The 11471-nt window shown below is 39.0% G+C and overlaps 1 protein-coding gene across 2 annotated transcripts; it reads left to right on the top strand.

Moving 5' to 3' along the window:
- Positions 1165 to 9670, top strand: LOC8079222 (phosphatidate cytidylyltransferase 1). Of its 2 annotated transcripts, none has more exons than XM_021456871.1 (12): positions 1165 to 1443; positions 2470 to 2566; positions 2680 to 2933; positions 3058 to 3209; positions 4507 to 4648; positions 5794 to 5950; positions 6841 to 6888; positions 6971 to 7057; positions 8383 to 8511; positions 8593 to 8649; positions 9039 to 9122; positions 9230 to 9670. In XM_021456871.1, exons 2-12 carry the CDS (start codon positions 2489 to 2491, stop codon positions 9317 to 9319), a joined length of 1278 nt encoding a protein of 425 aa, XP_021312546.1. In that variant the 5' UTR covers positions 1165 to 1443; positions 2470 to 2488; the 3' UTR covers positions 9320 to 9670. The 2 variants fall into 2 exon arrangements, with proteins under 2 accessions (XP_021312546.1, XP_002458522.1); XM_002458477.2 differs by lacking the exon at positions 1165 to 1443 and adding an exon at positions 1859 to 2380 and having other exon boundaries at positions 9230 to 9626.

The raw sequence follows: 11471 nt of genomic DNA, 5'->3' as shown, positions 1-11471 counted from the left end.
CTTTTTTTTTTGAAACTAGTTAGTAGTATTTTTCTCTTTTAATAAATTAACGAATAGTACTTTTAGCCATGACTTTTAAAACAAGCGAATAATACTTTTATTCCTCGCGGTGATTTAAAGAAGGAGAAAATAGTTCTCGCGAGGTTTCTAAAAAAAAATGGCAGATCAAATCCTTTGCCTGAGCATGACCCGACAACTGAAATTTGACAAACGCACTGGTGGATCAAATCAGGTAGATTTTTTTAGGTCAATCGACTAGGTCAAATGGCCATTATCTGATTATCTGATTTGGCAAACTCACTTTTAGGAGTCTCGATGTTGAAAACTACAACTAGTTTTTTTACCTATTAATTTATACGAGTCACTACTTGTAAAATGGAATCATTATGTATAGAAACTACTCTCTCTGTCCTAAATTTTAGGCCATTCTATTTTTTCTGAAGAGTCAAGGTATTTAAAATTTGACCAAAATATAGAGAGAATTACAATAATTAATGACATCAAAGAGATATACTATAAAAGTATAAAAGTATAACTAATGAAGAATCCAATGATACTTACTAATAAAATTTTTTATATCATTACGAAGAATCCAATGATAAATTTTTATCAAACTTGAGGTATTGACTCCCTAATAAAATTGGAATGACTTATAATTTGGAATGAAGGGAGTATATTCTTAATGAATAGTTTCTACGAAATATCTTTTGTGTAATCACATGTCTTCTCTCTATATCATTTACCTATCACATCTCTTCATGTCTTGATTATTGTGTAAGCATGGTTTCTATTTTGGAAAACATTTTCTCTCTCTTTTTAATTAGATTGCCCTATCAACTTTTTTTATTTAATTGACATCCTAATCAACGAATAATAAGGCCTTGTTTACTTCCAAAAAAATTTTGCAAATTTTTTCAGATTCCCCGTCACATCGAATCTTTAGACGCATGCATGGAGTATTAAATATAGACAAAAATAAAAACTAATTATATAGTTTGGTCGGAATTGATGAGATGAATCTTTTGAGTCTAGTTAGTCCATGATTGGATAATATTTGTCACAAACAAACGAAAGTGCTACTGTATCTGTTTTGTAAAATTTTTTGGGGCTTAAGCATTTTTGGCTTCACAAGCCGCCGTGGAGAACCATGTGCCAAAGAGGGGCCAAAGAAAGGAATTCCAATTCCCGCGGCGACAGACGAGCAGCAGCTGGGGAGACCGAGCGCCACAACTCTCTCGCAGGCGTCTCTTCCCCTCTCCGCCCTTCCCGAAGCACGCCTGCTCTCTCTCTCTCTCTCTCTCTCTCTCTCTCTCTCTCTCTCTCTCTCTCCAGAGAATCCCGCTCCACGCGCGCCGCCCCCATCGCCGGCGTGGCGGCGGTGCTGCTGCGTACTCCCCTGGTCTCCCCCTCCGGAGCCACCCTCTCCTGCTCCGCGACCTCGAGGTATCTCCGTCCCCCAGTGACGCTACTTTTCGCTGTTGCGCCGGCAAGATTCCTGCGTCGGTTTAGCACTTCAGCTTATGGCGTGCTTGCTCTGGATTGTTGGCGCCAAGGTGGTTAGTTCACGGCGGTGTTGTTTGCGCCGGCGGCGACTCGTTGCTTTTGGGGGAATATCTCATCACGGACTTGCAACTGTCAGCTGTCCGCCCGTCGAATTATGTTAGCTGGAGGGTGGTGCCTCGGTTGTTAATTGAGACGATTTGGGACGGCTCTAGATGAGCGGTTGCGCGCAGCCATTAATAATCGCGAGAGCGATGTGCTTGTCTGTTGCGCGGGTGCGGGGACAAGGCAAGCAAGGCCCGTAGGCTTGACAAAGCACTTCCCGTGCCACAGGGAAGGAAGCAATACGTATTTTTCTGGGTTGCGGCGGGAGACTGTACTGAGGAAAAAGTACTCCCCGCCTTGGCAAAGTCCCTCCTCAGTCCTCACCAATCCCCTTCCTCCATTCCTCTCCCCGTACCATGGCTCGCGGGGCCGCGCTTAGCCCGCCTTTGCACGTCTCCTCCGTTTAAAACACCCCACCTTTGCTGGTGGGGTGAGGAACCCTAGATTGGTTGGAGTTGGATGGATGATTGCTTGTTTTGTTAGTTTCTTTGCTGTCCCTGAAATCCAAACATTCCTTCCTGGGATCAGTGCTCCAATTATCTGAAGTAGTTTGCCTTTTGGGTACTTGTTTGTGTTTTTTTTCCCGAAACTGCCTGGGGTTCTGTTTCAGCTGAAACGGCTGTCCACACGTTCTGTGTTTGAGACCTCTTCGGATTTAGTGTTACAGTGAAATTTGGTTGCCCGGTGTTCAGTCAGTGTACCCCTGGATTTTAGCAGAGCATCAAGCGTTCTGTTCCAAGGAATTTTAATTGATCCTATGCTCATTGATTTATCTGTATGTGCATTGATTTCTACACTATTTTTATTCATCTTGTAATCAAATCTGGTCTGATTGACTGTTTACCTTTTCTTTTTTCTTTTTAGTAACTTTGGAGTACCAGTGATGCAAGGGGACACTAGCTCTAGCGATGTTTCTGCTTCTCATGTAGGGCGCTTAAGACGCCGCAAACATCCAACTGAAGTTAGTAATTTTTTCTTCCTTTTGCTCATTATTATTGCACTCTGGTTCAAGCTAGAGCAGCAGCCTGTTTCAGGTGCTCTTTTCTCGTAATTAATCATGATCATTTTCTTCAGGCTACCGCAGATGGGAATAGAGCTAATGGACAGCCATTGCTTGTTAATGATCAGAGCAAGTATAAATCAATGCTTATCCGTACATATTCTACAATATGGATGATTGGAGGCTTTGCCTTTACTATTTATATGGGTCATCTATATATCTGGGCTATGGTGGTTGTGATTCAAATATACATGGCAAGAGAGCTTTTCAACCTACTTAGAAAATCCAGTGAAGAGAAACAACTGCCAGGGTTCAGGCTACTGAATTGGTAAGCTATGGGTTATTTTGATTCTACTAAGTTTAAACAGAAATTTGTCAATCTCAAAGTTGCCATGCTTTTCAACAGTTTTTTTCTTGTGTCATTTATGCACAAGTGTTATTTCCTATTGTAGGCACTTCTTTTTCACGGCAATGCTGTACACTTATGGACGCTTTCTTAGTCGGCAGCTTGTGAATACAGTAACTTCAGATCACTTGCTTTATAAGGTTGTCAGTGGCCTAATAAAGTATCAGATGTTTATCTGCTATTTTCTTTATATTGCAGGTAGGCTCAGTATCCCATGGAACATGCAATAGTTTCCTCTAGTAAATCTGTTACAAAAACTTCATATTCAATTTGGAATATTCAAAGTGATTCTGTTTTTCCAGTTTGATCTTGTGTTAAAAGTTCTTATACTCCCCCACTTCCAAAATGTAGGCCATTTTTGTTTTGTCTTAAGTCAATTCTCTCTATTGTTGACCAAGTTTATAGGAAAATACACCAATATCTACAAAGTGAAATTAGTTTTGTAAAATTCACCATGAAATGTTCTTGATCTTTCAAGTATATGGTATTGCTGATGTTAATATATTTTTCTAAAAATTTTGTTAAAGTTAGAGAAATTTGACTTAGGACATTACCAAAACAACCTACAGTTTGGAGTGGATGGGGACAAAACAGACTATATCCTATCCTTTCCTATCAATAGTATTTAACATATTATAGTAACTATGCTAGATTTATTTCAAGGAATCCCATAATTGATTCAATGTTTTTCCGCAAATTGTGCTAGTTGTTTGGTCAGTAGTTGTCCATTTTATTTTAATGGGAGAATTCACGGTTGTGTTTTGTGTTATTCTTCATATGAACATTAGCGGATGGAAATTTTATGTCCATTAGATTTGATTATTGGACATATCACCTCATTTTACATATTTCTGGAAACCTCCCCGAACCCCCAATCCCCCCCCCCACCCCCCCACTCCGTCCCTCATACATGGTTGCCTAAGTGACTAAGTGATCATACATGCCTGCCTAAGGGTTCGTTTGGCTGATCGTGTATTCTATACACATGTAACCTGCCCCACTCGTGGATTGGGTTAATCCCTCCCACTCACCCAATCCATGTCGAGTTCACAACTACGTGAAAATAATTTAAACCAGAGCACCGTGTACAGGCGACGAGGAGCACCCGAGGTCGCGACTCGGTGGTCGTGATTCCACACCTGGGGTGGAGATTTTTCTCTCACGCGTGGATTGACATGGATCACGGGGTGACCCATTCCAATACTTGCACAGCCAAATGCGAGTTTCGGCCGAGCGTGGGAGCTCACCCCGACGTGGGCTGTGATGCACGGGAGGCAGGTTTGAGGCCCGATACACCTCAATACACTAGCTTCCAAACGAGGCCTAAGTGATTACTGTTACATACTTGCATACATACTAGTTATCTTCAAAGTATAATGTATTTCTGGTTGTCATGAATTTCACTTGATTGCATGTGTTGGCAACTAACCTGCTTATCATGAATTTCTGGTTCGTATCTTGCAAAAAGTTAGTATTTATGGCTCCATTGATCCAGGGTTTGTATGGTTTATTTTGACTCTCAAGAAAAAGACATACAAGTATCAGTTCAAACAGTATGCCTGGACGCACATGATACTTTTAACGGTTTTTGGACAGTCTGCTTTCACTGTCGCAAACATATTTGAAGGGATATTCTGGTAAGTGATTCATTTCTTTATGAATATCCTGTTTAGAGTTTCAACTTTTTGGGATACATGGAGTGATTAGCTGTTTTTGTTCAGTTTAGGTTAGACATGTATTTATCTGGTATTTCCACCATCATCTGAAAATTTCATTGTCTTACGGAAAAGGAATTGTGCAATTTTGTCTTTCATCGGCTCTAAACTTGCAGATTCATTAGAATTTTGGACTTAATTGCCTTATTTTTTCTACAGCTGTAAAAAATATAGTAACCTTGAGCTTCTTTACATCATTTACAGTCTGCATTTGTTACTTCAGCAACATTGGTACCACGCTCTCGGTTGGCTGTATTGGCCTGAAAGAGCTTGTGTGATAGCAAAGGCTTATAATTTCATCCAGCATTTTCTAATTTCTTAGCCATATGGGTACACTGATCAGCTGACTAATCCCAATTAATCGATCAGGTCCGGTTAGTCGGTGGCTAGTCGGCTAGTTGAGCAGTCTATTTGGTATTTGCCAAGTGTTAAGTAGTTAAGTACTGCTACTAGACTATAGCACCAGTGCACAACTGCAAACTGCACAGGGATACACTATCATAAATTGGTAAACAAAGCAAGCATCAAACATGGTCATTTACTTGTGGGCCAAAACAAAAATATCCCAGTGCCGAACCCCAAGACCAGCTGACGAGCTCACAACTTTCTCTCCTGGCTAGTTGTCCCTAAGCTAATAAGATGACTAATCATGATTAATTCAACGATCAAATTTGTAATTGCACTAGTTGCCTTGGAGGTTGGAGTGCCTATTTGTGGATTTTTGTGGTCCATGGACCAATAAACCTGACTAATTGTGACTAACGGAGATTCGTCGGACGACTTAGTAAACACTTTAGATGTTGCAGAATATCTTTTGTAGCCCTGCCCCTGTCTGAGTTCTGTGCCTTGATATTTTCTTTTTTGCACTTCTTCATGGGAAGTATTCTTCTCTTTTATTTTTTCAATTTGAGTTGAGTTTGGGTTATTCTATGGGACTATGTCAGTGATGCATATCTCTAAATATATATTGTGGAAGATATTTGTCCTGATTGTTTAACTTACATAAGTAATTTGTATTATGCTACAATTAATGAACTCCGTGCACTTACAATCTTATGTTTACTCAGGTTTCTTTTGCCTGCTTCACTTATTGTGATCAACGATATTTTTGCTTATTTATTTGGGTTCTTTCTTGGGAGAACACCATTAATCAAGTTGTCCCCAAAGAAAACTTGGGAAGGTTTTATTGGTGCATCAGTGACAACTATCATCTCTGCATTTCTGGTGAGATTTAGTTCAATTCTCGATTTCTCATCAGGATAATTTTATAGCAACGTTTATTTTATTTTTTTGAAATGATGACATTTGTTTATAGCCTTACGCCTTTGTTTTTATGCACGTGTAATGGCGCGTTGTCTTGAAGTATAGGCCTACTTGGAAACATGTCTAAATTAGAGGCTTTACTTCTATCTTCTAATGCTAATGTTTCCCTGGTCCCTGGTGTGTTATAGTATTCCCACTTATGTTTTTCCTGTATATGCACGTGTGGTCAGTTACTGAATTACAGGTTACTAAGCACCCACCTTTTCTTTTGTTAGCTATCAGTCACCAGCAAAACTCTGATCTCCCTTCTCATTGATCACTTGCACTTCAATTATGTTACTCATGTATTTCTCGTGTACTAGGTGCTTTTCCCTTTCGAAACTCACAGAAGCTTTTGATATGTATTGAAGCCTTTGATATTTTTTGTCCATTACATAGATAAAAAACAGAAAACCCTCGGCGCATTTTCTGTGACTCAATGTTGCATTCATGCCTCCATATTTACCAAACCGTTAAAGGTAGAAACACTGAAAGTCAGAGACACTCGAACTATTGCAGTCTGATAATGAACGTCTGGTGACATTTCAATTAATCTAGACCTGCCTTTGATCCAAAGATGACTTGTGGGACAAAACCAATTCATTATCAACCTTACAAGTTTTAAACATGTTGCAAGGTGAAGATTTATTTGGCTACTCATGGTTTATGTTCTCCTGGGAATACACCTGAATACAACCCTTAAGGGGTTGATTTTTTAAATAACAATCCACTATTAATTTCTGTCCGTAAAAAAAAGTTGCTATTTGTTTTTAGTTCAAGATGTGTTGCTTACTTCCTTTTTTATGTGGCAGTTAGCAAATGTAATGGGCCATTCCCAATGGTTGACATGCCCAAGAAAGGTTGTAGATTTTCTTCAGAATATGATTGTTGTATGGCTAAGTTGCTGTTGTGTTGCTAATTTTTTTATGCAAATAATTTCAGGATCTGTCAACTGGGTGGCTTTATTGTGATCCTGGTCCAATGTTTAAGCCAGAGCATTACTCATTGGGAGAGTGGGTGCCACATTGGGTGAGGGAAAACGTTTTTTGCTCAATGTTTATATCCTGTACTCTAAGATGGCATCTATGCAATCCCAATCATAAATGTTCCTCAAAATAACCCCTCTTCTATTAATGTTGCTGTGTAGAACACAGTTTAAATAACTTGCAATTGGATAAAAGATAACCATCTTGCAATGGAACACATTACGCATCTTATTATAAACAATTGAATAATACAGTGAGTTGTGATGGGTGGCACATGGTCTGAGTAGTGCATATTTTAAGAACACTAGTAGACAATGCTTTGCCTAGGCGCGACTAAGTGGGAGGCGAGGGGGTTCCGCCTGGCCTATGGGGGTAGGCGGACCCCTAGGCGTCCGGAGGTCGCTGGTGAGGGAGGAACAACCTCAAACGGAGTCGGACGACGGGCATGGGTGTATGCAGGCGGCGGCGGAGGAGACAGGGACTGGGGCCGGCGAGCAGCGTGGAGGAGGCTGGGGCTGGGGCTTGTGAGCAGCTCGGAGGAGGCAGGGACGGGGGGTGAGCACTGAGGAGACAGGGACGGGGGCGGCGGGCGGCACGGAGGCAGAGGGGTGTCGCGTGGTGCGGCCAGTCACGACTTGCGAGTCGTGTGGTGAGCAGGGAATAGATAAGGTTGGGAGGTGAGGTTAGGGATAAGGTTTGCTGTTCAGACTTGGGCTTGGGCTTGGGCTGCTTTTATGGGCCTTCTTGTATAATTCTTGGCCCACTGGTCTCCTATTTCTCCTTTTCTTTTTAGACTTTGAAGTAAATATGCATGGATATGGAAACACCTTGAAACACCTAGGCTCGCCTAGGCTAGCCTAAGCGCTAGGCTATGGGTCAGCGCCTAGCACCTTCTTGAACTTTGGTTCTTGATGATAGATCAATGGAGAAAATACTTGGATATGCCTGCACCATGGTCAAACAATCATAATCATGCCCCTAGCTTGTTTCTAAATTCTAATAAAGAACTAAATCTAACTCGATGGGAGGTGTAGGTGTACATATTCACCAACCGGGTTCAAATTTCTTCAAACTCGAACTTTGGTGCTTATTTCTTCTTATATGCAATGCCACCTAGTTCCTCCTAGTTGGTTGATTTTAATAATTACTCTGATGTTCTCAACTGAAAAGGCAGATTGAGTTTTGCTTGATTCATTTTACCAGCTAATATCATCTCATGTTTATTTTATTTTATTTATTAGTGTTACTTATATATACTACAATTACTGATATTTACTCTACTGCATCATCATTGGTTTTGCGTTATCTTTCTAGAGTTTCTAGATGTTTGATTTTGTACTCTGTTTGATTACATGCGTCTCTTCACAGTTCCCATGGAAAGAACTAGCCATTATGCCTGTGCAGTGGCATGCTTTAGCCCTAGGTTTATTTGCATCGATAATAGCACCATTTGGAGGATTTTTTGCGAGTGGCTTCAAGAGGGCATTCAAAATAAAGGTATACACCACTTCATTGTTTGCATCAATAAAATTGTTTTACTCAAAATGATACATCTTTTTTTTTATATAAAAAATGTAGGATTTTGGTGACAGCATACCTGGGCATGGTGGAATTACTGATAGAATGGATTGTCAAGTAAGTATCTCACGAAACATTTTAGCTATAGGGATAGGGAAATGTTACTGGCCTATGGTTATGCAAGCTTTTAACATTCTCATTCTATTGAAATAATTTAAGAGGCGGCCTTTGTGCTGTGGCTAATCTAACCATGAGCTACAGAACAATCAATTGAACCAAATGTCTAAGCCTAATGATGGCAGCAGTAGCAACCTCATTTCTGTGGATTGTTTTGGTATTTCTCCTTTTATGCATACATGTTACCTTTTATTGAGTATAAATGTGTTTGATGTTTGTGAAATACTTGCTGGGGGAAAAAAATCCTGCCAAGCTGAAGAAACCCCATACTTAACTACCAGTCTGGTCTGTACACTAGCTTAACATAGATTTCTGCTTGATTTCCCCAGATGGTTATGGCAGTGTTTGCATACATATACCACCAATCGTTCATTGCACCTCAGAACTTTTCTGTTGAGATAATCTTGGATCAGGTGAGGATCATTATTACTTAATTTTCTTTATCTTGAGTGATTCTCCCCTTTTTAAGCAATTTATCTTTTGTCATTCTAACCAATTTCTATCTTCTTTTTCCATTCAGATTATAAGAAACCTAACCTATGAGGAGCAAAAATACCTATACGAACAACTTGGGGAAATGTTCCATGACAGGCAACTGGCGCAAAGCTGAGAGTTAGCGTGCTTGTGAAATGCATGATATGTTGTGTATTTAAGGCTTCGGCTCATTCTGTAGCTCTAGCTCATGTATAGCAGCATGGCATGAATGTACCGTGGTACGGAGTCCTTGCCCAAACCAATGTATAGAATGGTAGAATGGAGAGAATGAATGGGTTTTAGGTGCTTTATTCATTCTCCACTGACGCTGCCTGATTCACTCCCCTTGTCATCATTTCTGCACTCTTTGTAAAAGGGGGGCTGGAAAGTTTTATTCTTTCTTATCACTTCGTGGTGCTGGCCTCAGATTAAATATTCGAGTATTCACAGAATATAAGATGAAGCAGGGCTAGTTCTTGTTTCCTTATCTTTCTTTTGTCGGCCATCAGGCTCTTCACGGCATATTTATCATCGTGGTTAGGGTCTCCAATTGCCCAGTTAATGTCACTCCATAAAGTCGCAACTGATGTTAGAGCTTCTGTTCGGGAGCTAGCCCTTTCATATATAACTCTTATAAAGCTAAACTCTACTAGATGAATTCTCTCTTCATGCAAGGTGTCCACATTATTTTCCACTAAGTGACCCACTAAATCTTTTATCTCTTCATGTAAGATGTCCACATCATTCTCCATTAAGTACATGTCATTCCATATTAATTATAAAAATTAACCATGTCATTATATTATGTGAAATACTTTAAATTTTTAATATATTCACATATAAGTCATGTACGTACGCTATTTGTTTCATCATCAATTAATTTCTCTATAATGTAATCAAATATTAGTTTTTGTTTTATTAGCTTAGCAATTTTTTTACTAGATCTAATACAATAAAATACATGCAAGTCAACTTCATATGTGTACATACATAATAGACTAAATACCATATAGAAATGCTATGTATATAATGATTGATTTTTAAGAAAATTCCGCGGCAACGCGCGGGGAATTCACCTAGTTTCTTATAATTGTTGAGTACATTTTTATAATAAGTTTAAATTTTCTTATTGTGATAAGGAAGCATGGCTCTTTCATATAATAAATGACTAATTCATGCCTTTTATTTTTCTTTTATGCTCACACCTCCGTATCAGCTAGGGAATTAGACACCGTGTTGGGGACGGCCTTACCACGAAAAAGGAAATCTTTTTTTTTGTGCGAACAAAGAAAGAGAAAATCTTGTGTTGGTTGATTGAAAATGTTCTGCTCTCCCTTTCATGCATCCACGTGCTACATCACAGGACAAAATTTTTCAACTTTGATTAGATTTATATAGAAAATAGTGTAACATTTATATCTCCAAATAAATGTATTATAAATTTATGATTATATATTTAATAATTTATCTAATAATACTAATTATGTATTATAAATATTTAATATTTTTTATTTATATTTAGTCAAAGTTAAAAAAATCGAGAATTATTTCTATTTTAGGATAGAGGGAGTATGTTTGCCTTCTTTACATATTTTCTAAGTGCAACTTATATAATCATCCATGCATGCGCCTTCCGAAGGAGGTGGAAAATCCGTCGTCTTGACTATCAGATAATGGGAACTTTGAATCACAGACTTGCTTCATTCTTTTTCTTTCCTTTTTTTTTGGAAAGTCAATTCTCGTGGTGAGCAGTTGTCAAAAGAATCCGAATCAACAATAATCAACACGCAACGGTTCTACCATTGGATATCCGCTCCGGGCAAAGCGTTGTTACTATCTCAAGGATGGCTTCTGCTTATCTGTAAAGCATATCTTACAATCGTGAGAATTGCCCATGATATCTTGTCGCATGATACGCACCCGATTATGCTGAGCATATATGGAAGATGCTTTCTGATAACCATAAAATGTACTACAAATTTGTTGCTGTAGATCATATTCGTACGTACACTTAAGGCAAATAATTCTAGTTTGAGGAAACACAAGTATGTAGTATGTAGATCATTATTCTAAAATGGAAATATATCAATAGTTGCATTTTGGACAACATATATACTGTTGTGAGAGTCCATATGTGGAAACATATGCTAAAGAGTAAAGTAACCATGAAATCGGGTAAAACATTTGCTCCACTGACTGCTTTGTTAGTTGTTTTGTATATTTTATAAAATAATAAAAAAATGGTGTGATCTCTCCTAATAAGACAGATTTAGAAGACATGTATGCAT

The sequence above is a fragment of the Sorghum bicolor genome, chromosome 3 (assembly GCF_000003195.3).
Source record: "Sorghum bicolor cultivar BTx623 chromosome 3, Sorghum_bicolor_NCBIv3, whole genome shotgun sequence".
Lineage (NCBI taxonomy): Eukaryota > Viridiplantae > Streptophyta > Magnoliopsida > Poales > Poaceae > Sorghum > Sorghum bicolor.
The sequence above is the reverse complement of the archived record's forward strand: the minus strand, read 5'-3'. Positions and strand labels throughout refer to the sequence as shown.